Below are 27,940 nucleotides of genomic sequence, written 5' to 3' on the forward strand. Positions count from 1 at the left end.
TTAAGTATCACCACTGTGATCTGTGAGTGAATATACTTCTTTTAAAAACCATTTGCCCCCTCTAAATTTTTCTTTTTACCTAGATGAACCTGCCCCAGAATTCCAACAGGGTTCAATACAGTCGTCAGGTACTGTGATGGACCGGGTGTTTTACTGCTTTGCACCCGGCGAGTCCAGAGAAACAGACCCACCACATCCCCGAGTAGTAAATAGAGGCGGTAAAACAAGAATATGCAATAAAACTTTAATTAATTAGGGGCATGTTTTAGTAGGCTTGTGATCAACACTTGGGAAAATGCGATGGGAAGGCCCTATCTGGACTGTTTGTCAACAAGATTAACATGTCCGTACACAGACAAAATGTTTACTTACAGAAATAGCATCTATTTACACGAGAGACCTACATATATAAATACATTTCAGACAGACACATGATTAAGCAAGGCCAAAATACTTTATTTGTTCTCGTCTTTAGTTTGATTGTAAACTTCTGTTAACATGAACAAAACGAACAGCCCAAAATGTTTAAAATAAGACCAATAAAAGGGCACAAAAACAGAACTAAAGACTTAAGTTAACAGATAAAATCTTTGTATAATACGTCTTTAATGTTCTAATATGCATGTGGGCTGTTTATTCCTATCACCACTGGATCACTGGCTCTTATTTTACACTGACCAGCTGCCAGGAGGAAAAAGCAAAAAAAGAAAAGCTAGTGTATAGATGTAGTGTTCGCAGAAGTCTGTAACAAAGCACACATGGTCGGCAGAGGCATGTTAGAAACATACATATGTGTACAGTATAAAATAGTTCAGGACAGCACAAAGCATGGACATACGTGACTGGATAAGATGATGCAAGAGTGTTAATAATAATAATAATAATAATAATAAACAATAATAACAAACTCAAAAAGAGCAGAGCAAATATGAATTAATAACACAGATCGGATCATTTGTAGTTGCTTCTTTTTGGCCTGTATAAAACAACAGGGGCCTAATAAGCAGTCATATTGTATTTAATGCTGCCGAGATGCAGCAGGCAATTTATTATTTGGTATTAGTTGCATAATACGACATTAAGTCTGCTTTAAAATTGCTTAGATTTTTTGCAAGGTTTTTCAGCCTGCCTTACAGTAAACATGATTAAAATAAGCTTAGATCTGTCGAGAACACCCCCTAAAAGCTGTGATTCCTCAAACATGACAGAATTTTAATCTTTCATTTCCTAATATTCGTTGCATATCTAATATTTCTCAGGTAATACTACAGAAACCGTCCCTTTACCACTTAAGGTTTAGAAACACAACAAGGTTTAAAAAACCTCACAAAGTAAAGACATACCACACGGATAATAAGCACAGATAATACAGATGAAATATGGCCCCGTGAACTAAATGCGATGACCACAATCGATGAAATGGAGGGACTAGTGGTTAGCTGTTACGTTATGGATCCTATAGTACATTCACTGTGTCACATGCTCATCATCACCAGCACACACTAATAACCGGCTATAAAGAGGCATCAGAATAAATTCAGGTTAGCTCCATAAACCCCTTTCACACTTAATTACCTGTACTGGGGATTTACTGGGTCGGCATTATAAGTGCCAAAATCACAATAGTCAATATTCTGTGGAATTAATTGAGACCTGGTACAACAGCAAAGTAATTCCTGAGTCAGCTCAGAACTAAAGCTGATTTATTACTATTACTAAAGTGGCTCAATGGGCGGCATGGTGGCTAAGTGGGGCGGTCCGGGTCCTTTCTGTGTGGAGTTTGCATGTTCCCGTGTCTGCGTGGGTTTCCTCCGGGTGCTCCGGTTCCCTCCCACAGTCCCAAAACATGCAGTCAGGTTAATTGGAGACACTGAATTGTCCTACAGGTACCCGGCCGCTAGGATGCATAAACCAGTACATTGTAGTGCCGGTCTCAAGCCCGGATAAATAGGGAGGGTCGTGTCAGGAAGGGCATCCGGAGTAAAATACATTACTGGTAATTATGTGAATCTTTCTGCACGTTTGTCAATACAAAATACAAAGTCTGTCAATCTTAAACAGATCATTATTATGCTTTCTATAAGGTTTCTAGAAGATATCTCTGTACGTTGTATGTAGAAACACAGTAGCTTATCTAAAGTATTGATCATCCGGTTATTTATTGATGCATTTTTCTATTAGCCGTATCCAATTACCCAGCTGTATCTCTGACCGAGGAGGGCCGAACCGAACATACACACACCACCTTTTCACCTGCATGAGGCGGGTTCACACAGGGATCAATATCGCATACAGTAAGTCAGGCACTGATCTGTGTAGGCGCCCAATCATTGATCAATAGCACAGCTGAGATTCAGGATTTAAGAGCTCAAAATGTCAGAAGCGGTGGGTTACCGCATTGGCATGACGTACAGTATATTAGCTGGAATTCTTTGGACAGGTTTAGTCTGTAAAACTACTAAAATGACTAAAATAATCACAGCAATACCTCCTCATGTCAAACAAGCTCTGCAGATCGGTGTACAGAAATAAATACTGCTCGTGCTGAGAACAAAATTATCAACAAATCTTTGATTGTCAGTCCTGTAATTCTTATTTTTGCATTATTGCCAATGCTAATTAATGACTGAATCCCCCACAAATCACAGAAGTAACAAAATGACTTATGTACCAAGTGTTTTGAGTGAGAGAGGGTGCAACCCAGTATATAAAGCCTGCACGTAAAGATACAAAGCAGGAACGTTAAAGGCTGTAAAGGTAACCCAGTGATTTTCTGGGTTTGGGATGTGAAAGGGGGCTATACAAACACAAACACAGAATCATTGGCTGGCTGTGTATTGTAAAGCGCAGTACAAGAGAGGCTGTGAGATGTGGCATGACGTACAAACACATTTTCAATGCAGAAAGGTTACAGTGGCGCAGAGCACGTCGGTGCTCGGCATATTTAAGGCAATACTGGTGCAATACTAGTGAGACTGGTGAGGGGTTTTGGGTGCGGATGAGCAGGCAGGTGGAAACCGGAGTGTTGTGGGAACGGGCGGGGTCGCTCATTTGTCCTGCATTTTTTCCAGGATGGGCACGATCATGTCAAATTTGGGCCTTTTGGCGGGATCCTCGTTCATGCAGATCCTCATGAGTTTGCAGATGTGGGGAGAGATGCCAGGTGGGATGGTGGGACGAAGACCCTCTAGCGCCACCTAGAAGATACACAGAAGGGAGGATTATTTAAAGTAAAGCTCATATAAGTTGTGACAAAAATGTGCAAAGAATTTACTTTAAGCATTTAAATTGACCTTTATTATTAGTTTGTAGTCTAATTTTACACTTAACATGTTAGAAAGATGCTCCGGTTATGCATCTGGTCTATTTGCATCTTTAGCTGCAAACAAAACCTCATTGTTTGTTTCTTTTATATTATTTTTCACAGCCTGGGCTCTTCTCCTAGTACTGTGTTGGTGTATCAATCTGGAACGACCTATTCATCATCTAGTGTAGATAACTTGGTCTGTACATTTTCCATAATCTCATGTAGTTTCAAATGCTCATTGAAGACGAAATTCATCCACACATGGACTAGAGGCGGGTGACTCTCACTTACCTTCATGCCAATCTCCATGTTGGAGAGGTCTGCGAACGGTACCTCTCTGGTAACCAGCTCCCAGAGCAGCACAGCGAAGCTCCACATGTCTGCAGAACGTCTGTTGATCTCTTCTGGCTTCTTCTGCAGAGCTGCCGAAGAAAATGAGAGTATAGATAAGAAAAGGCACCCTACTAACACTGGGATCCAGAATCCAGGGTTCGAATAGTGATTGGCAATGTTTGTAAGTGTGTGTAGGTTGGGGGTGGTGTACATGTGCCTGGACGTCCACAGGATCTTAGGAGAAACCTTACTTGGACCATTTGGACCAGCGGACATTCAGTTCTGATGCCTGTGTGCATAACAGCAACGTCCATGTGCATTTTGGGGGGAGGTCAGTGTGTTTAGTATACGAAAAGTACCTTCAGGAGCCATCCATGCTGGAGAATACATCCTGCCGGGACACTGGAAGGAAAACTTAACGTCTGCCATGCTTATCCTGGCCGTCATGTCCTCATCAATCTGTTCAGTACGTAGGAAAAAGCATGAAAATTAAAATATAAACAACTGGCAGGGAGGAATAAGTGTATTACAAAGAGAAGGAAGAGGTGTTGGCATTTAAATGTCTAGTATTAAGTCACTAATGGTCATGCATTGAAGGATTGAACATTACAACATCAGCCACATTTACTTACAATAATAAAAAGATCCGAAATGATACAAGAACTGTGTTTGAATCGGTTGTTCTAATATCCTGATCCAGGAGGATTTTCCGCAGTGTAACTCATCATATCCAGCATTTAATAGCTGCTTATCAGCCCTCAGATTACGCAGGTAAGAATTACATTTGCAATCAAAATGATTCAACCCACACTGCAAATTAGGTTTATCACCAAAATGTACAAAATTTCAGCTGTTTGGACTGTTTAAATAGCAAAACACTAATATAACAAGTGGTTTCTTCAAATTCATGACAAAATACCACTTTAATGGCTAGTGCAGTCTTAGAAGAGAGATAAAACACATCAAATACCTGAAATGGTCAAAAGTCAAGAGAGTTGTCCAAACAGTGTAATAGTCTAGCCACTGACCTCAGTGCCTGTCCCAAACCCCAGATATGAATAAGAAGAGTTGCAACAGGGAGGGCACCCCCACCCACCCGTCAAACCAAGACAAGCAGGTAGCCTAAATGTTGCATTTGTCTGTTTCTTACGTTTGCAGGCAGGTGTTAATGAAAACAGGTGTAAAAAACATCCACAGACAGAGTGGGGGTGGGAAAACCAGAGCTCAGTTCTAATGCGGAAAGGACACTGAGGATCTTACCATGATGCTTTTGCTGTTGAGATAGTGGCGAGGAATCATGGGCTCCAGCGTGTGCAGGAAGGCCATACCACACGCGATGTCCAGCGCAAACTTCACCGCCTGCATCTGGTCCACCACAAAGTCTAAAGGGACAGAGAAAGCAAACCGGAGCTGAGGAAACAACGAGGGAACGAACGTGGTGATAAACACATGGATACTCTGTGCTGTGTGTGTTTATGGAACGTTACTCACTGGTGCCCTCGTGGAGCACGTTGTACAGGGAGCCGTACGGCATCCAGTGTGTGATAATGATGGGGTGGGGAGCAGGGGGTGCCTGACATGCTCCTAACATGGGCAACACGTTGGGATGGGAGAAGATTCTACAGCAGGATGAATGACACAGACAGACAGACACACAGACGTCCACGTGACTCACAGACATTACAGAACTGGTTTCTTAAAGCACTGACCGCCATGACATGTGTGTATGTACCTCAGCTTGGGGTATTCCTCGTTAAAGTCGCGGCTCTTCCTGGTGGTCCAATCCCGAACGTGAAGCACCTTTACGACAATCTCGGTCCCTTGCCAGCGCCCCTTCCACAGCTACAATCACAGGGTCATGCAAATCAGCAACGAACGTACAACTAACGCTCTTTTTTTAAATAAGAACTAAGCTCACCTCTCCAGAGTGATTCTCATTGATCTTGGCCATAAATGAGAGCTGCTTGTAGTCTATGCCTGCATGTTTGTTGAGTGTACCATTACCTACAGGTCACACCACAAGAAAACACACACAAAAAAACAAACAAGGCTGCGTCAAACGGTCTGCATATCGTCCTGTAGTTTTATTAGACACCGAGTTGTTTTTTTTAGTCATTTAAACCTTATAAGCTTCCACTTAGATCACACATAAGCCAGAAATATTTTGTTAAACACTTTAAAATCCCAGCCAAGAAGTCGTTTTAATATTTGATGCTTTATTAACCAGACAAAAAATATGTCATTTTTGAATAATCCCGTCGATTAAAAATGTCTTTTAAATTCATTTCCAACAGCAGATGCTTGATTTCAATTAAGAGTTAGAGTAAGAACACCAATTCTTTACCACATTTTTACCTCATCTAGAGCTCAGATTTGTTGTTTCTTTTATTTTTTTATTAGGATAATGTCTTTACACTTTGGTTCCACTCATGACAGGACAGGTTACCCATGATTCATCAGTTCTACTTCAATATTAAACACTGACATGGCCAATTTCGTATCTCCAATTCACCTCACTTGCACGTCTTTGCACTGTTAGAGGAAACCCACACAGACACAGGGAAAACATGTCATCAACACCACCCAGAAAATCATTGGGCACCCTCTCCCATCACTAAAGGAACTCTACAGCACCCGCTGTCTCAGGAGGACACACTGAATTAAAAAAAAAGACAGCGCACACCCAGGATACCGGATGTTCGAACTGTTGCCCTCTGGTAGACGTTACAGGCGAATGAAAACAAGGACAAATAGACTGAGAGACAGTTTTTACAACAGGGCCATAGCTCTGTTAAACACAAACATGTTTCAATGGGTCTCGTGCAGTTTCATATTTCACTTTTAATGGGCCAATGTGCAACTTATAATTAAAATGTAAAAATTTCAATGGGACATGTGCAATCGCGTCTGTTCAGCTTCTGTTTTGTTTGAGTGTTGATTTGTATTTGTATATTTGTATATAGTGCTAATAATGTTTGCTGCTGTTGTTTTCTTGCACCGAGAGGTGGGGGGTAGTACTTCAATTTCATTGTGCAAGTTTACAAGTACAATGTGCAATGACAATAAAGGATTCATTCATTCATTCAAACTCCACCTGGGGATGGAACTACTACTGTAGCTGATACTCTAAACTCTTTGTATCTTGAGATGTTTCTCATTTAGCAAGAAAGCCAAACGTGTTTAATTCAAACTAACACTAATTCTAACATGCACAAATTTAGAACAAAATCACAAACAAGTAAAAGGTTCAGAAAATAAATGCACAGGTATCCTAAAAACGCACGTGGTCGTGTTCGGGTCGTTCCCTTCCAGAAGGTGTCCTTAAATGGAACTTTGGTCAGATTCTGTCCTTGCTTCTCAGCTATTTCTGTGCAACGACATTTACATTCATGTGAGAAATATAAACCACATACACTGTGTCTTTGAAAACGTAAAGGTTTGTCAGCATTAAACGTTTTACCTTTTAAATGTTCGCGCAGGTGAGGCTTGGCTTTGTCCATTGGAGTTTCTCCATATTTGTTGCAGATACTCACCTGACCACCGTTACTGACCAGGTCCTGTAATGGAACGATGAAACAACGTTAACGGTTCATGGACAATTTTGTATCTCCAGTTCACCTCACTTGCACGTCTTTGTACTGTGGGAGGAAACCCACATAGACGCAAGGAGAACATGCAAACTCCACACAGACAGGACCTGGACCGCTCCACCTGGGAATCAAACCCAGGACCTTCTTGCTGTGAGGCGACAGTGCTATACAATACATAAGGCACTGAAACCTGTAACCTGACTTGACACCATAGAGCATTTTAACAGGCACAAACACAAAATGAACTTGTACACGAACGCCCCCTTGTGGAGGCTGTTTTATGTTACTTCTTGTAAACCACAGCGGGACCAGATTGTCACCATTTTTCATTAATTAAGTCTATTTCGTTTTGTGTTTCATATTGATGCGTTGTCTGTGTTGTCGGGGTCGCGGTAAAATCATGGGGACAAAATTTGGGTCAAAAGAGCAGTGGTCCCCAACCACCGGGCCGCAAACCGGTACCAGTCCGTGGGTCATTTATTACCTGGCCGCACAGAAAGAATAAATGATTAAAGATCGCCCCTAGGTGGGAGCAGCATCTCGTTGCAGCAAAAAAAAGCTCACGTGTGAGTAGTACAGTTCTTCTATTTTAAATCTTTCCACCCCTGCCGGACCGTGAAATTATATCTTATATGAAACCGGTCCGTTGGAGACAGTCTGGCTTCATCAGGGGTGCCGTCAAAAATATTGTGACATTACTGATATTGAAAATGAAATAAATTTAAAATACAAAAAAGTCAACTTATCATGAAAATGTAGACCATTAGCCGCCTCAAACATCAAAATGTGTCTGACACGCCCCTTTTCCCATGCTACAACGTCAACGCGGGTTGCGTGCGTTGCCTATAGTGATGAGTCGTTCGCGAACGATCCGATTCTATCGAACGGCTCTTTAAAATGAACAAAAGGAACCGGAGTCGCGCCTCTGGGAGCTGCTATATATATATATATTTATATTTCTTATCGGCTGTAATTCAACCATTCCGCTTCCATCAGTAGAGGGAATTATTCAGTCATAATAAGAGCTGTTTATTGTCGAAATTCAAATCACTTTCAGTATCGCGGAGAGAGCAAGCGACACACAAACACACACACACACACACACACAGAGAGAGGTCATTACCTCATTAATGTAAATATTATAATTTTTATTGTTATTATTTTTTTTTTATTAATATTTTATTCTATTTTATATTTTTGCACACGTAACTGTTTTGTATATATTTGTTCTTTTTTATTGTTATTTTTATTATTTCTCTCTAACTTGCTTTGGCAATACGAATGTCCTTATTTGTCATGCCAATAAAGCTTCTTTTGAGTTTGAGTTTGAGAGCCGTAACCGAGCTACAGAGAGAACATGCAGACAATGAGCAGTGCTAGTGGTATAATGACAAATAATTGAGAAATAAACTATAAAAGTTGTTTAATGATGTTAAATCTGATTGGTTCATGGCGCGCATGTTTAAAAGCAGAAACGAACACGGGCTCATCTCTGCACAAGAGAGGATTTTTCTGAAACTTAATGCAATGCAACCACAGTACGTCTCTTCCCTGTAGTGTTTTTGTGTGTTAGCAGTACGAGGGAGGCAGAGTGTAAGCTTTTTAATACATTTTAGACTGGGGTGACTTGAGATTTTGAAAACTCTTAAAGGGTGCAGTGACTGAAAAAAGGTTGAGAAACACTGCTCTAGAGTACAACCATACCCAGAGTACAGTTCTGTACATAAACTGTTGTAGTTCTACATTTCCAGCAGCAGAGGGGGCAGTAAACTCACCTCGGCCACCAGGTCGTGGCCCCAGAAGCAGGCGTAGTGGAGTGGGGTGTTGCCGTGCTCGTTAGCTGCATTGGTGTCCGCTTTGAACTGGATCAGCTGAATAAAAACAACACACAAATCCTTTAGTACTTTATAAATAAATACATTACCATATATTAACACCTATCTCATTTTTTTTTCAAGTATCCCAACAAACCAGCAGCTCTGACTAAATGTACTGGACAGAGTTGAGCTCCTTAAGCACATGTGGTGTGGAGAGTCAGTGTTTGTATGCGAGTGTGTGTGTGTGTGTGTTTGAATATTCTTTTCCCAGTTTGCTCTGAAATTTTCAGGCCAGTTAGCCATGTGTGTGTGTGTGTGTGTGTGTGTATACGTGTATGTGTGTGTGTGTTTACATATGGGGGGGGTTCTACAAACCTTTCCCAGAATATCACGGTGGCCGTGGCTAGCGGCCAGGTGGAGCGGTGTATCATCTCCACGGTTCATCACGTTGATGCGAGCTCCTCTCATGATCAGCATGTCCACCACGTTGGCGCGGCCCTCCCGACACGCCCAGTGCAGCGGGCTGAAGCCGTGATCATCGCTGAAATACAGAGAGATATCGTTCTATTAGATAATATTAATAATATAAACTAATTCCTTCTGAGATAAAGAGAGTAAACAAATGTAAACTAACTTTAGAGAAAGCACGCATCTAGGATAAAACCACCTCCTTGTTTCTACACTCACTGTCCATGTTATCAGCTCCACTTACCATATAGAAGCACTTTGTAGTTCTACAATTACTGACTGTAGTCCATCTGTTTCTCTACATACTTTTTTAACCTGCTTTCACCCTGTTCTTCAATGGTCAGGACCCCCACAGAGCAGGTATTATTTAGGTGGTGGATCATTCTCAGCACTGCAGTGACACTGACATGTTGGTGGTGTGTTAGTGTGTGTTGTGCTGGTATGAGTTTTTAAATACCGTGTCCACTCACTGTCCACTCTATCAGACACTCCTACCTAGCCGGTCCACCTTGTAGATGTAAAGTCAGAGACGATCGCTCATCTATTGCTGCTGTTTGAGTCGGTCGTCTTCTAGACCTTCATCAGCGGTCACAGGACGCTGCCCACGGGGCGCTGTTGGCTGGATATTTTTGGTTGGTGGACGATTTTCAGTCCAGCAGTGACAGTGAGGGGTTTAAAAACTCCAGCAGCGCTGCTGTGTCTTATCCACTCGTACCAGCACAACACACACTAACACACCACCACCATGTCAGTGTCACTGCAGTCCTGAGAATTATCCACCACCTAAATAATACCTGCTCTGTGGTGGTCCTGACCATTGAAGAACAGCATGAAAGGGGGCTAAAAAGATATGTAGAGAAGTGGATGGACTACAGTCAGTAATTGTAGAACTACAAAGTGCTTCTATATGGTAAGTGGAGCTGATAAAGTAGAAACAAGGCGGTGGTTTTAATGTTATAGCTGATCGGTGTGTGTGTAGCACTGCTGAAATTGTAATAGACCAATGCGCCACCCAAGCACCAAATTCCACAGCCCCAATCGATACACCAAGTTTACAATATTAATTTTTTAAGTACATAAGTTGAAATAAGAAGAAATCCTCTGAGAAGAATCTCCCACTGAGATTTTAGTGCTCGCGTGTGTATGAATTCGCTGTCGGATTCCTCTTTGAAGATTTACAGGCAAGACGCGGTTAGAAAGCAGATCCAGAGCGTTAGGAGACCTTTGGGGTTTCGGATGTGCGTAAATTCTGGGTTCACAGACAGGTGCTTAAATATGAACTGAGAGACACAGCAGCAGGGAAGAAACGATTCATTATGGGATGATAAATGACGCATGAAGAAACTTGCGTACGCTCGACCTAACCTTATGTAATACTGCAAATTCTTTCATTAAACTCGAATCAATATTTATTAATGCGTCTGTCTGAAAACCTAGTGAGCTGCCTTGCTGCCTAGTGCCTACCTGATCAGCTGCCTCAGCAGAGAGGATTCTAATAAGACATCGAGCTCATTAGGCAGATTATTTAGACGCTCTACTTAGAGATTATGGTGATTACGTCACCGCAGTTCGCCTTAGGCCATTCAAACCGACGGGCTGAGGTGGCACAACCCACTAGCACGCCAGCTAACGTCTCTCTCCGTGTACCGAAAATGATTAAACTGTCCCCGACGAGCTCGAATGTACAAATAAACGACACTTGTGCACCCAACACGATAATTGCCCCGATTTTCGCTCGCCGACTGGTCGGCACTAGACTCGGCGTCCATTCGGCGATCGAAACTCCACTCTCGATCGCTGTGTGTGAACTGCTCAACAACTCGTTCCGAGTGGACCGAAGAGAGATATCTAGCATGTCAAATATCTGGATCCGAGTTGCCCGACTGGCAATGAGTGCTGTGTCGAACAGCCAATGAGATACGCGAGATACGGTGTGAGGGGAAACGCAGGGTAGGAGTGTAAAAAGGTGGGACATCGGCAAACACAAACACAAGTTTTACAGTTTTTCTGACCTTATCATTCTCTACAAAACACCCACGCTGCATTGCAAAAATATTTATTAACCTCCAACTCACTATAGAACAATCCATGCTGCTCACGTTGCCAAATCCACTCAGATTCATTTATTTTTCCTCCTTGATTTTACGCTGCACATCGGCGCACAAACTTTGATCGCTCGCTACTTGTTGATGTGCTTTTCCGGACGTTTGTTTTCGTGACGGAACGTAGTTCGCGAGACCAGAGAAGCTCGCCTGCGATTCGTGTAGTGTGTGACCCACTGTCGCCGATCAGTCGTGTAGTGTGAAAGCCACACCGACTTGAAAGTCTCCCGATTACAAGAGATCCAGTCGTGTAGTGTGAAGTGTACAGCGACCCGACCACTTGGAGAGTCGTGTAGTGTGAACTTGGCATGAGGAAGCATCTGACGATCACTTGTTCTTCAGTCAGATTATCGCTCAGAATTAAGGAGCCTCAGTAGGAGGAAACTAAGAATTTAGACACGCCCTCTTCTCAGGAGTGTAGGATGACGTAAAATGCATCCATTTAGAGAGATCAGTAGGTTTTCAGACAGCGGTGGTAGAAAGTTTCCTAAACCCAGTTCTACCCTCTCCAGAGACGCAGCGGGTGATCCCAATCTCAGCTGTCAGTCTGTAAGGCTCCCCATGACGGGTTAAATATAAACAGCAGTTAACCGGCCCTGTGCTGTCTGCCGTGCGCCCTCCCTCCCCCACCGGCGCGTCTGTGCATGCGTGTGTGACGCGCCGCCTCCCTCAGCACCGGGTTTTATTTATATTCAAAGGCAGGATTCTCTCTCGGGCTATTCATTTCCTTTATACAGCCGGGGTGAAGATTGAAGCGCAGCGTCCTGCACGTCAGCAATATCGGCCGTACGGCTACGCTACCGATTACGACAGATTTCAATTCGGCTTAATGAAGCGTCAGCAAATCCAAATGAAGGCGATTCCTACTGATCTGGTGGCGTCATGTATTAGAAACCATCCTGCTATAATTCGTACTATGTTGCAGCGGTCGGATGTAAGTGTTAGTTAGCACAGATGTAAAAATAAACAGTGGACATTAGTAGGCAGCTTATGATTCCGCTAGCACACCAGCGCCGAAATTCCCGAACACCTCGGTTCGAAACTCAGTCAGCTGGGCGCTGCAGCAAACAATGACTGGCTACCATGTCAGCTGGGTGGGATGACCGGACTATAAGTGGGTTGGGTCTTCAAACTCTGTTTAAGGACCCCGGTTAGCAGATAGAGGCGCCTGTGCAGAATGCATGGACAAAGAAAGGGGTCCGCTAAGGACTGCGCACAGGTCAGAGGAGGCGTGAGCGGGAAATACACCCTCCTCGAATGCCAGCAGGGATCCACCAGCAGCGGATTCAGGGTGCCTCAATAAATCTGGACGTCTTCTTTCTATTACTGTGAGGACTGATTGAAGCAGCAATGAAAAAAGGGCAGTGTGATAATCGTAGCACTCGTTGGTCAGCGCAGGGGACGGTGCTAACCACATGATTCCAAAGGGGAGAGGTGGAACATGGTTTTGCTTAAAATAGTAAATAAAAATGGAATGAAAACATTGAGATACTATTTGCATTTTAGACCAATTCTTGTCCATGTCCAGTATGAACGTGGAACCCTAATGTACACCAATTTTAGGAGCTAAGCATTTTATTGGTCGAGCTCTAGGAGATACTGGATCTTCAGTTTTCCTGACTCCTAAAAGCGACAACACAATGCTAACAGCTGCTCGTACTTCTCAGTGACCACGGAGCGGACCCCCCAGACACTGAATTACAAGAGGCACAACTGAGGATCTGGATACAGTTAAAAAAGGTCGAAGGCCTCTGGGAAGAACGAGACTATGTAATAAACTTCTCCAAAACAAGTACATGTCTGGTAAGAGTCAACAATATTCATACACTTTTAACTAGATGATAAATGAAAGCAAAAGTACAACAAAGGCTGCGAGTGAGGCTGTGATCTCATATGCGTCTTAGATTCTGCGAGCTGGAAATAAAAATAACTAATCACGCAGCTGCAGAAGAGACGCGACTGACGTTATCAAGGGAAGCCGAACGAGGACTGGGGGAAATTAGAGTAGAAAACAGGCAGGAAATGCTACTCCCCTCAGCCCACCGCCCACACACACACACACTCCTCGGCTGGGCTTGCCTGTTTGGCTCGAGTGGGTGTTGCGCTGTTCCTTGAAAGAGATTCTCTTGCCCTTGTAAGGATGAAAGTACGAATGCCTGCATCATTAACACTCCTACCAGAGAAGTAGCTCGGCAGCTGACGGGATCCACAAATATCAGTCCGAGCAAAAGCAAGCAGGACTAATAAAGGCTTTATTCAACAGGCGAGGGGGGGGGGGTGTATATATATATATAAATATGTATTATATATAAATATATAAACAAACAAGGTCTGCCATAACAGCACAAGGGTGCACATGAACTGTTTACAGTAGGGATGTGCCTTTCAAGGCATTTTTTAACTGATCGGTATCGGCTTTACTAAGGCCGATCCTAATCCCGATCTTTTGTTTTACGTCAGCATGTCCGCTGTGTGGAAATACTTTCAATTGGAAAGTGAAACAAGTCCAACAGCGAAGTGTGACGTCTGCAATGCGAGCGTTTCACGAGGCGGTGGGAGCAGAGCTGCGTTCACTACTGTAGAGTTTTACTATTTATATGGTGTGTGAGTCGAGGATCACTCCGGTTTACAAAACAATCACTTTTAATTCCAGTATGAAAACTTCAGGACCATAACGTACAGCACACGAGTTACAAGACTGAACGACATCTCAGTATCAAGCACTCTGATTGGCTTAGTTATGTAACCGAGCGTCGCAGTGATGCACTCGCTTAATAAAGAAATAAATACACGCTATATTCACTAATTGTCAGGCGCATAACACTTTATTAACTTCTTCTGTTACGGTACCGAATAGCGGACAGCTAGAGTCATCTCGTTAGCCAAGCACGCTATTCCATGCACTATGGAAGCTCCATTTGATTAATGTGAATAACTGTAATGTACTTGAAGTGTGCACTGTGTGAACAGTATTATCCAGTTCTTATCTAGACAATATCTAGAAAATACAAGTATCGGTTTGAGACTCGGTATCGGATCGGGATCAAAATTAAAGATCGGGAACAAAAAAACGTGATCAGGACATCCCTAGTTTACAGTGGTACAAAGTTATTAAAAATACATAAAAGCACAAATTACAGACCACTCCTCAGTTCCCACTACCACTGGGGTCAGGATTACACTAATTCCACTGACCTACTGGGGCTTTTTAAATACTAAAGCCACTCCTACTGACCCAAACTACCAGTCGTGGGTCAGAAGACGTTCAAGGTACTAATATACTGTATATAACAATGACATTTTAGCATGATAATTAATGCTGTCATAGTTGCAATTAAATGGGCGGCACGGTGGCTAAGTAGGTAGCGCTGTCGCCTCACAGCAAGAAGGTCCTGGGTTCGATCCCCAGGCGGGGCGGTCCGGGTCCTTTCTGTGCGGAGTTTGCATGTTCTCCTCGTGGATTTCCTCCGGTTTCCTTCCACAGTCCAAAAACATGCAGCCAGGCTATTTGGAGACACTGAATCGTCCTATAGGTACCCGGCCACTAGGATGCATGAACCAGTGCGTTGTGGTGCCGGTCCCAAGCCCGGGTAAATAGGGAGGGTCGTGTCAGGAAGGGCATCCGGCGTAAAAACTGTGCCGAAACAATAATGCGGATCACGATCCGCCGGCGACCCCTAACGGGAGCAGCCGAGGAAATAGATATTTGCAATTAAATACGTTTATTACTGCAGGGTTTGAATCTTAGCCGTGCTGTCAGCCGGTCGGGCGTCTGCACTGACATGATTCGCTGATGTCCAAAAGAGGGGAAAGATGGATGAAACAGTGGTAGAAAAACAGTACCAATTCTGGTGCGCAGATTAGATCCACTGTGGTGACCCCTCTCTCTCTCTCTCTATATATATATATATATATATATATATATACAGTGTATCACAGAAGTGAGTACACCCCTCACATTTCTGCAGATATTTAAGTATATCTTTTCATGGGACAACACTGACAAAATGACACTTTGACACAATGAAAAGTAGTCTGTGTGCAGCTTATATAACAGTGTAAATTTATTCTTCCCTCAAAATAACTCAATATACAGCCATTAATGTCTAAACCACCGGCAACAAAAGTGAGTACACCCCTTAGTGAAAGTTGCTGAAGTGTCAATATTTTGTGTGGCCACCATTATTTCCCAGAACTGCCTTAACTCTCCTGGGCATGGAGTTTACCAGAGCTTCACAGGTTGCCACTGGAATGCTTTTCCACTCCTCCATGATGACATCACGGAGCTGGCGGATATTCGAGACTTTGCGCTCCTCCACCTTCCGCTTGAGGATGCCCCAAAGATGTTCTATTGGGTTTAGGTCTGGAGACATGCTTGGCCAGTCCATCACCTTTACCCTCAGCCTCTTCAATAAAGCAGTGGTCGTCTTAGAGGTGTGTTTGGGGTCATTATCATGCTGGAACACTGCCCTGCGACCCAGATTCCGGAGGGAGGGGATCATGCTCTGCTTCAGTATTTCACAGTACATATTGGAGTTCATGTGTCCCTCAATGAAATGTAACTCCCCAACACCTGCTGCACTCATGCAGCCCCAGACCATGGCATTCCCACCACCATGCTTGACTGTAGGCATGACACACTTATCTTTGTACTCCTCACCTGATTGCCGCCACACATGCTTGAGACCATCTGAACCAAACAAATTAATCTTGGTCTCATCAGACCATAGGACATGGTTCCAGTAATCCATGTCCTTTGTTGACATGTCTTCAGCAAACTGTTTGAGGGCTTTCTTGTGTAGAGACTTCAGAAGAGGCTTCCTTCTGGGGTGACAGCCATGCAGACCAATTTGATGTAGTGTGCGGCGTATGGTCTGAGCACTGACAGGCTGACCCCCCACCTTTTCAATCTCTGCAGCAATGCTGACAGCACTCCTGCGCCTATCTTTCAAAGACAGCAGTTGGATGTGACGCTGAGCACGTGCACTCAGGTTCTTTGGACGACCAACGCGAGGTCTGTTCTGAGTGGACCCTGCTCTTTTAAAACGCTGGATGATCTTGGCCACTGTGCTGCAGCTCAGTTTCAGGGTGTTGGCAATCTTCTTGAAGCCTTGGCCATCTTCATGTAGCGCAACAATTCGTCTTTTAAGATCCTCAGAGAGTTCTTTGCCATGAGGTGCCATGTTGGAACTTTCAGTGACCAGTATGAGAGAGTGTGAGAGCTGTACTACTAAATTGAACACACCTGCTCCCTATGCACACCTGAGACCTAGTAACACTAACAAATCACATGACATTTTGGAGGGAAAATGACAAGCAGTGCTCAATTTGGACATTTAGGGGTGTAGTCTCTTAGGGGTGTACTCACTTTTGTTGCCGGTGGTTTAGACATTAATGGCTGTATATTGAGTTATTTTGAGGGAAGAATAAATTTACACTGTTATATAAGCTGCACACAGACTACTTTTCATTGTGTCAAAGTGTCATTTTGTCAGTGTTGTCCCATGAAAAGATATACTTAAATATCTGCAGAAATGTGAGGGGTGTACTCACTTTTGTGATACACTGTATATATATGTAATAAATTATATATTTATGTAATAAACAGGTCTGCATTAAACGTACAGACGATGATGCTAATTTCTGTCTGTGCTCTCACAGACACGCGCGTCTACACTGGAAGGTTGATGATGTTCCTATTAACCGTAGTGATGACACATTTATTCTGATGCCCATGTTTGGAAGCGTTCAGTCTCAAGCTGAACACGGTTACTGAAACACTAAACCTCCGAGTTGACGACTGCCAGACGAACGATTGTAATGGAAAAATAGATTCTGCTTGTTGTGTGTGGATTTTATGCACAGCCTCAGACATCACACATATTATCGGTGTGTGGGGTGGGCGGCTCCACTAGTTCCACTCCAATAGCTTCACTTATTATTAACAGACGCAGACTTGAACAGGTACAAACGCCCTAAATAAAGAGTGAAACAAAGGGCCATTAAGATACTTCACCATTAAAATAAAATATTTATCTGATTAAACACATTAAATACTCAGACACTCATCCAAGTGCTTGTTTTTTTTAAGTGGAACATTTGATTTTATTAGCTGCACCTGAATTATAATCTTTATTATTATTATTATTTGTATTATATGTTTCTGTTTTATAGCCAGTTCAGAACCGTCGGCTATTTCCTGGCTAGAGCACATCGCATTTTATATTATACATTATATGTTCAATATTAAGTATTACACGTCTTCTTTCAATCTTATTACTTGTAGACCAGCGGTCCCCAACCTTTTTTGCAACACGGACCGGTTTCATATAAGATATAATTTCACGGACCGAATGGAAAATCGGTGTGAATCCTGAGCTTTTTTCGATGCAACGAGACGCTGCTCCCACCTAGTGGTGATAGGAGACAATAACACTCGAATAGTTTTGGAAATGTAATTGCTCTTGTATCGATCTCTAATTATTTATTCTTTCTGTGCGGCCCGGTAATAAATGACCCACGGACCGGTACCGGTTGGGGACCACAGTTGTAGAACATAGTAGTACAGGATTTTTCCTGGTGGTCTGTTGTTAAAAATGTCCTGTAGAACTACGTTCTTGTATCATTGTACATGGGGTATTCCAGTATTATAGGATTTATGGTTCTTGTGGTGTTTTTTAGTGACATTTAGATGCTTCTTCTTTTTAGTTTCCTGTCCTTATATCTGATACAGTTTGTTGGATTTTTGTTCATTCCATTCTGCAACCCATTCATGGGTGGTTTTAATGGGGCACTGCATGCTTAACTGTTAACCGTCGACTACTGAGGCTGGTTTATTAGTTAAAAGAAATGATTAAACATACTATTTAAAATGCAAACCCAGTCTCTGAGTCCCTGTGACGTATGTTTTCTCACAACGTCTTGAATTAAACAGTTTAGGGTTATGTGAAACAGTGAGAATCAGTGACTGTCTTATTAACGGCAAACTGGGTCAAAATTTAAGTATGACTGAAGCTTGTGTGCAGTGGCAAGTGGTAAAAACCACACAGAAAGGCTGTGAATTTGCCTAGAATAGTGCAGCAGCAAGTTACAAGGCAAGTGGAGCAAAGTAGTTTTGCTGTGCATCATGTGAATGCAGCCTAATGCATTTTTAGTAAATGAAAATAAGTTTTAAATGTGAATGTTTAATGCACGTTTGTTTTGTCATAACTTAACAGTGGACAAAAACATAATTAAATCTTTATCATCGGTTATATAAAACGGGAAAGTCAAAACAGACATGATACTTTAACCCTTACCAGACCAGCATGTCACCACTTCTCATTCTTTAACACTCAGAACTAGCACGAAAGAGGATGTGATCTGATGCAATGCTATTTTCAGTCAGAGCCGATTTCCCAAACACAAACACAGTGCCTCTGCTTAGGGGAGACGTTCCGTTACTTAAGAGAACATTATTGGCACATCGGTCCTGTGCTGATTCTGCAGAACAGTCAGGATCAAGGCAATTAAAGTAATGCATCAATCTACAAAGCTGACCTAAAGGAAAACACTTAACCTACAGGATACAACTGACTAAGCACATCCTCGACATCTACGAAACAAAACGTGAAGCCGATTTATTTCAAAACCACATGTGGTTAGTGCACGGTGACAAAACGTTGTAAGAGAAGCTCTAAAAAGAAGTATACAGTTGATTGATTGATTAGTTTTAGCGCCGTACCGACACGCTGGGGTCATTTATACGGCGGTACTCAAGTTGCTTCTTCACTTTGTGTCATTTAAAACTAATTATAAAAGATGTTTTAGATTTAAATATGATAAAAAATTTATTATTTTCCCTGGTGCTGTAGATTTAAGCACGTTTCGTGTCTCGCTTTCATTAAAAAACACATCGGTATGTGTTTAACTGTTAGTCTCTCTTTACATCGATGGCAGGTTGGAGCATCTTCCCTAGTGAGGAGATGAAGCATACAGCACTGCACACGAAGAATAAAAGCACCCAATCAGAACCCGACCATTAGCACTTTCCCACAGATACATTAGACCGAGTCTGAGGTCGTACAGTGACCGGGATCGTAAACACAGCCTCTGTGTGTTTGCCATTTCCTGTTCCCTTCCACTACAGCACAGAGGTCACGACATCTACATGCTTCCTACAGCACAACAAGCTGAAAAGTACATTTTACACAGGGGCCTGAAATAGTGCTTATCCGTCAACATAGTTTTTATAGAAACGATTTTACAGTGAGTCCAAGATGAACTGATTCCACTTTGTGGATTTGTGTACATGGATTACTGAGCATGCATCAAGAGACTCAAAGTAAAATGTCAAATTCATACAAACCCCGAGTCGACAGGTTGATTCAACTTTGTGGCTTTTACAGCGAGGATGTTATAGAATAAAATAGAATATACAGATACACACTGATCAGCCATAACATTAATTGTAGTTCTACAATTACTGACTGTTGTCCATCTATTGCTTTCACCCTGTTCTTCAATGGTCAAGACCCCCACAGGACCACCACAGAACAGGTATTATTTAGGTGGTGGATCATTCTCAGGACTGCAGCGACACTGACATGGTGGTGGTGTGTTAGTGTGTGTTGTGCTGGTATGAGTGGATCAGACACAGCAGCGCTGCTGGAGTTTTTAAACACCGTGTCCACTCACTGTCCACTCTATTAGACACTCCTACCTAGTCGGTCCACCTTGTAGATGTAAAGTCAGAGACGATCGCTCATCTATTGCTGCTGTTTGAGTCGGTCGTCTTCTAGACCTTCATCAGTGGTCACAGGACGCTGCCCACGGGGCGCTGTTGGCTGGATGATTCTCAGTCCAGCAGTGACGGTGAGGTGTTTAAAAACTCCAGCAGCGCTGCTGTGTCTGATCCACTCATACCAGCACAACACACACTAACACACCACCACCATGTCAGTGTCACTGCAGTGCTGAGAATGATCCACCACCTAAATAATACCTGCTCTGTTGTTTTAGATTTTCTAGACTCTTTTATAATACCGGACTGAACCGAGTAGCAAATTAAGCTTAATGAGATGGTATCCTTCGTTAAATCTGTGCTCGTTTACGATAACTTTGCTGACTTTTCAGTCAAAAGGCAGGGCTATTTATCCTCGTGAGGTCATTACAACTGATCCACGGCTAAACAAATGAGTGGACAGTGTATTCGACACAGGCTGGAATTTAATCAACAGAAAAATACTACATTTAAACCAGCCATTGACATGAAGGCGCAAGGCGAGATTCTACTGACCATGTTTGATCCATGAGTAAGTGAACAGCGTTTCTATTTCTAGATAAGGAAAACACTAGCGAGGGCCGAGAGGGAGAAAAAAACAGCAAATACGGGAGTGGAAGGAAGAAAGAGTGAGAGAAAGAAAAAAAAAAACGAGCGCTGGCATGGCTCGACTCAGCAAGCGCTGGTTAGTGAGCTCATAGAATGGAAACTATTCGCCCCTGTCATTCCTGAGGAGTCTGGTTTTGCTTCTCCACGTCCACCTCGGAGTCAGTGTAGAGCTAGAACCTACGTAACACCACACGCCCCGTACGCTGATCAAGCCGCAACACACACACGGCCGGAGAAACGGAGCATTCTCACCTAAAACCGCTTAGATCATCTCATGTAATTAAATTACTACTGACGATGACATTCTTTATTCTCTCTAATGTGGCCGGTTGTACAGTACAGCACACAGTTATGCAGGATACAAACACGACATTTCCTGTGATTCCATCGTGCTGAAAACACCAGCATGTTAACACACCCCATGGGGAGGGGTAACTAGACATTTCTTTCCTGTGTTAACACTTCAGCATCACACATCGTTCTCACTTTTATTTGTAATCCTATTCTGTATCGACCACTTTTATTTTAGGTAATTATTAGGTACAAAACCACAGTAATGATAAAACGATCATTTATCGTGTTAAGATGTACATTCTTAATGCACAAGTCTGTGCACCCTTGGTAAAATGTCATGTTCGGTTAATTTTGTGAGTAAAACCAGGTTAACGCATCCTCTACAGCAAACAAACTTAAAGACAACTCACTTCTGCACACTGGGGCACATTTAGTTTTGGCTAATATACAGTAATTGTGCATTAAAGTGTGACCACTACAATAAAAAAGACAATAATTCTGTCAAACCTTCGTTTAACTGTCAAAAACACATAATAATACATGTTTAAAGTTTCTAACACTTCGATAAAATTAATTTTTTTTGTTTATTAGGATTTTAACGTCATGTTTTACACTTTGGTTACATTCATGACAGGAACGGTAGTTACTCATTACACAAGATTCATCAGCTCACAAGTTTATATCAAACACAATCATGGACAATTTAGTATCTCCAGTTCACCTCACTTGCACGTGTTTGGACTGTGGGAGGAAACCCACACAGACACGGGGAGAACATGCAAACTCCGCACAGAAAGGACCCGGACCGCCCCACCTGGGGATCGAACCCGGGACCTTCTTACCGTGAGGCGACAGTGCCACCCACCGAGCCAACGTGCCGCCCCGTTTCGATAAAAACATCAGATCTGGAACAAACGTGATTGTGAACGCAGCACTGTTGCTTCACGTGGCTATTCAGTGACAGAAATGCCTCTAGTGCAGGATTACTTTCGCCAAATGCCACATTTTATGTTTTAAATCTAGTAAATAAACAGCAATTAAGCATTTAAATGTGACCATTATAATAAATAAAAAGACAATAATTCTCCAAAACCTGCGTTTAACTGTCAAAAACACAAAATAATAAACATTTCCATAAAAACATCAGATTTGGAACAAATGTGACTGATTGCGAACGCAGCACTGTTGCTTCACGTGGCAATCCAGAGACAGAAATGTCTCTAGTGCACGATTACTTTCAGCACATGCCACATTTTATGTTTGTAAATTCAGTTGAATTAAGTAAATAAAAGATCATTGTGCATTCAAATGTGCTTTAAAAAGGTTTGCCCCCTGTAGAGGACATGTTAACTTAAAGCTACATTAAAACAGAAGTAGAAATCTAGACATTACTGCGGGTGGCACGGTGGCTTAGTGGGTAGCACTGTCGCCTCACAGCAAGAAGGTCCTGGGTTCTTTCTGTGTGGAGTTTGCATGTTCTCCCCGTGCCTGCGTGGGTCTCCTCCGGGTGCTCCGGGTTCCTCCCACAGTCCAAAGACGTGCAAGTGAGATGAATTGGAGATACTGAATTGTCCATGAGTGTGTTTGATATAACCTTGTGAACTGATGAATCTTGTGTAATGAGTAACTACCGTTCCTGTCATGAGTGTAAAACATGACGGTAAAATAAATAAACTAGACATTATTGCTGCAAACAAAAGGTTCAACTGCAAACTTTAATGGCAAAAACAAATGCAAAACACTTTCATCAAGATGCGTAAAGAAGTTTTCAACAACCTTTAAATGTCATCACGGAACCTACAGGTATCAGAGGGTGCTTGAGGAAAATGTGAGTTCCATCTACCCAAAAACTGAAGTGGAGGTGGACCATGCAACATGACAATGACCCGAAACAAATTCAGGAACAATCCAGCAAGAAATGGTTTAATATAAAGAAATTAAGTTCCTCCATTACTTCTGTATAAAAAAATAAAAAAATAAATGCATTTTATACAGTATTTAAATAAAAGTACTGTAGTTGGCGAGGTAACTCTTAGATCATACACCGTGACTAACGTGCACCATGCCATAACATCCCTTATTAATAATATTATTATTACTGTATAAACAAACAAAAGAAACAACTATTATGACACAGATTAGGAACGATGTTATAAATGTGTTACAGCAGCCACACAAACCTCACCAAAAAGCTTTTCTGTGTATCAATAACGCAGTTACATCAATAAACCAACTCAATACCCCAGTTTAAAATAATCAGTTTGATCATATTTAGAAAGCCAAACTTAATTACAAACAAGCAAATCCTATCGTCAACGTTTTATTATAAATTACAGGTCAGGATGATCTTTCGTTTCAATTGATTTTAGCTCGTGACGGCCGTGGTTTCAGTTTGAAAGTGCACTCACCCCTGGTTGAGGTCGTTCTCCGTGTTATCCAGCCAAAGACGGACAGCTACGGCGTTGCCCTCTCGGCACTGGGTGAAAATGTCGTCCATTCTGGTACCTTCTGGCTCTTCGCGTCGATGGAATCCTTCGTCCCCTACCAGGAGCGCCCTGGAAAAGGGGTGTGATGCACCTCTACCTGGATCAAACCAGAAATGGAAAGCAGGATATTAATAATTAATATTTAAATGTATTTGGGTTTCTATTACACACGAGTGGTGCTAAAATGTAACAGACCCTTACCCACCCTCAGTGTGCATGCGCCAGTTGTGTTAACAGATATATCTAAAGAGATCTCTGCAGTTCCATCCCAGACACGGCAAAATGGTTTTGTTTGATTGTATTACGAACACCGGAATAGTTGGGACTATAATGTGGGATTTGTTCGCTCTCTGAAACCTTCATTTAACTGAAAAAACATACAATCTGTGAGCGTGTTACAGGCATCAACTTCAAATTTAAGCCAACGCATTACAAGCCGACTCTTGGTGCTTATTTCAGTTAAATAAAAGGTCAAGAGAATAAAATAAAATCTGAGATTCTTGTTTTTATTTTTATTGTATTTAAAAATGTCCCAACTTTTCTAGAAATCGGGTTTGCATATTAATTATTAACACTGTTATCAGAACAATGAAAGATACCAGCAGTACTTTTTGTTCGCTGTTTGTTGATTAGACTTTTAGAAAGAAGAATCAAGCAAAATCACATTGTTTGCATAACTTGGTAACAGAAACGTTCAGCTTGGAAGCTCAGTAAGACGTCAACATCTGATCAGGCAGGTAAACTTTAGTTTTGGAATCAAAATCAGAATCAGACTTTATTGGCCAAGTGTGCTCACACATACAAGGAATTTGACTTTGGTTCTACAGATGCAAGCAGTGCACGAAAAATACAAATAGAATAGTCTTATATATATATATATATATATATACACACACACACACACACACACACATTCATACCTGTAAACAATTAGCACGTGTAATTCACATTATGGGTTAAAGGTGCAAAGTTCTGTGCAATATAAAAACTATAGAAAAAATATGTAAAATAGGTTCAGTTCACGTTTCATAAAAACATCAGGATTGCAACAACTGTGATTGTAAATGCAACACTTCCGCTGGTTTGTGTTTGTCAAAACATGATCATCTCCACAAAAATTCAATGTTGCAATTCAGTCAAATTAAAAAGCGGTCAGAAAAAACTTGTACCGACTGACAGGAGGTCAAACGTTTAATCTTTATATTCCTAAGAAGCAGAAAAGCATCTCAAAGGCACAACATGATGAACCCTAAGGCTTCGACAGCAGAAGACCACGCTCATGTCAACTGGAATCCGAACGCGAACGAGATACTGAACGAACGCAGGAATTACACAACACGATCATTTCAACATGGCCCAAGTAAGGAGAGGTAACGTTTATAGATTGTCCTGTTTTCATTTCACCACAATTGGGTGCCACTGAAGGCACGTTTAATCACAGTAATCTGAACAGTAACCAATGTGACTCGTGTGTCTGCTTACAGAACAAATACAGCTGTGGTGAGTTGGGGTGAACGCTGCAATTTTAGTACCGCAGTAATCACACTGTATACTATGCAGCCCTCCTTAATGGTATGCATTAATAATGCAGAGTAGTAATATCATCCACGGTGTCAATGTTAGCAATATTGTACATGATTATTGCTCGAATTAATAATGTATACGAGGTATACAACTGACCATTAGCAGTAATTGACCTGTAGGGTTAAATACAGGAACTCAAACCAGCCAGCTAAATAATGTATTTATTACTTATTTCTTTAAAATGTTCAGTTTAAAACTATCATACAACTAACATACAATTTGTGAAATGAAATAAAGACAGGAATCTGCCACTCTTTAAACTGTATTTAACTGACAAAAGTAATACGAAAAAACATTTAATATTACAGCTTAATGTTATTTACTGTTATTCAGTTGGGACAGGACTCTTAAGTTACACAGTTTTGAACCACGTGTAATGGTAACAACAGATTAACTGGTAACAGGTAAGGGTAACATCACTTTGGGGGAAAAAAGATCATTTCTCACAAGTCTTTTATGATCTACCGTACATAATACTATGAAAAGATTTATAAAACCTGGATAAATCTCAGCCTGTGTAAGGTAAAGCTGTAATACATTTTTAATGTGCGCTTTGAGTCCACAGACACAAACCATGAGAAATCATTACCCCACTGTGATAAACACCTCAAAAAGTTCTTCAGAAAAACGTTGTCGTTTAACACAGTTGACCGCTGCATAAAGGAACGCACAGAAAAAGCCATGCATCAATTCTATGCAGACACACAGCCGTGGTGAGTGCAGATTTTTGGGCAGCCAAGACTCATTGATGCCAAGTACGGACAGAGGGGCACAACTTATAATGAGTTTAATGTGCCCCAACACACAATGCATCAAATCTTTGTGTGTGTGTGTGTGTGTGTGTGTGTGTGTGTGTGTGTGTGTGTGTGTGTGTGAATTACTGATAATCAAAATAAATGTAAATATTTCGATGTATTTAAGTAAAGAACAGCATTAAAAATGTGGTTATGAATTTATCTGTAAAGAAATCATTCATTTAAACACAAATCAGCACGACATGTCAACTGCACATTAACATACAAGTAAGAAAGATCGTGATTTGTACGTTAACATGTCATGTAAAACTGTACATCTATACATTAACATATATATTTTATATAAATGTGTCTGGTCTGATGTGAGCTGTTTAGATCTGTTTGTAGTTATGTAAGGTAACGTTAGCTCAATAGGACTTCATTCAAGTTCTCTGCTGTAGTATTTGGACCTTGTCCGGTGTAAAAAGTCTAATAAAGCAACTTTCTGAATATGATCCATTCCATACATTATGAATCATATTCATAAATACAGCTGCGGTGAGTCCAGATTGCTGGGCAGCCAAGACTCATTGATGCCAAGTCTATGATGTCAAGTACAGACAGAAGGGCACAACTTATAACAAATCATTTTAATACTAGTAATGAGGTAAATGTGCCCCAAGACACAATGCATCAAACCTTTGTGTGTGTGTGTGAATTACTAATAATCAATATAAATGTAAATATTTCTGTGTATTTAAGTAAGGAACAGCATTAAAATGAATTAAATGAATTTATCTGTAAAGAAATCATTCATTTCAACACAAATCAGCACGACATGTCAACTGCACATTAACATACAAGTAAGAAAGTGATTTGCACATTAACATGTCATGTAAAACTGTACATCTATACATTAACATATATATTTTATATAAATGTGTCTGGTGTGATGTGAGCTGTTTAGATCTGTTTTTAGTTCAGGACTAGTGACGCTAGCGAGGTAACGTTAGCTCGAGAGGACTTCATTCAAGTTCTCTGCTGTAGTATTTGGAACGAATTCAGTGTAAAAAGTCTAATAAAGCGCCTCTCTAAATATTACTACAAAGTTCTGAATGAAATATTTATGTTCTGACACTTTTTAGAATCAATAAAAGCGGTTTAGCGTTTTGACTGAGCCGTTAGCCGTGTAGCTATCTCCGTTTTCCTCGGGTCGTTAGCTACAAGCGCTACAACAAACGGTTTATTAATAAACTAAAAGTTCTGAATCCTTCAGTATGAGAAGCGAACAATAAATGAACTTATTACCTGTCGAAGCGCAGAATTAACTGAAGTGTGGAACCAGGGAAGGACGATCTGACGGGCACGAAGCTCCGAGTGTCCACACCCTACTGAGATCCACCTCTGGGTGTGTGGTGGCGGTGCTGCGTTCACTAAAGCCCAGAACAGCGTCGCCCTCTGCAGGGAATCAGGCTTCAATCCAGAGCTAAATCCCTGGCCTCGGGCTATAAATCTTACTTCACATCCTTAAACCCTTTTATTCTGGATTTTCCATGTATGTTCCTGCTTTTAAAACGGTCCTTGGACGACAAAGCCGTTTTAAAAATGCTTGTTGTTTATTTGTATCCATTAGTGGCACAATATTTGTTTGTTTATTAGGATTTTAACGTCATGTTTTACACTTTGTTTACATTCATGACAGGAACGGTAGTTACTCATTACACAAGATTCATCAGCTCACAAGTTTATATCGAACACAGTCATGGAGAATTCAGCATTTCCAATTCCCCTCACTTGCACGTCTTTGGACTGTGGGACGAAACCGGAGCATCCCGAGGAAACCCACGCAGACGCC

General features: G+C 41.7%; 1 protein-coding gene across 1 annotated transcript; it reads right to left on the reverse strand.

Moving 5' to 3' along the window:
* Nucleotides 1-435: 435 nt before the first annotated feature.
* On the reverse strand, nucleotides 436-27,491 carry ilk (integrin-linked kinase). The gene is made up of 13 exons (XM_063014045.1): nucleotides 27,394-27,491; nucleotides 23,690-23,864; nucleotides 9,423-9,588; nucleotides 9,006-9,101; nucleotides 7,101-7,197; nucleotides 6,924-7,007; nucleotides 5,559-5,644; nucleotides 5,373-5,482; nucleotides 5,132-5,259; nucleotides 4,901-5,022; nucleotides 4,000-4,099; nucleotides 3,599-3,729; nucleotides 436-3,197 (listed from the first exon to the last, which is right to left on the reverse strand). The coding sequence occupies exons 2-13, from the start codon at nucleotides 23,776-23,778 to the stop codon at nucleotides 3,048-3,050; spliced, it is 1,359 nt and encodes a 452-aa protein (XP_062870115.1). The 5' UTR covers nucleotides 23,779-23,864; nucleotides 27,394-27,491; the 3' UTR covers nucleotides 436-3,047.
* Between the last annotated feature and the right edge of the window lie 449 nt (nucleotides 27,492-27,940).

The sequence above is a fragment of the Trichomycterus rosablanca genome, chromosome 18, assembly GCF_030014385.1.
Source record: "Trichomycterus rosablanca isolate fTriRos1 chromosome 18, fTriRos1.hap1, whole genome shotgun sequence".
In the NCBI taxonomy this organism is placed as follows: Eukaryota; Metazoa; Chordata; class Actinopteri; order Siluriformes; family Trichomycteridae; genus Trichomycterus; species Trichomycterus rosablanca.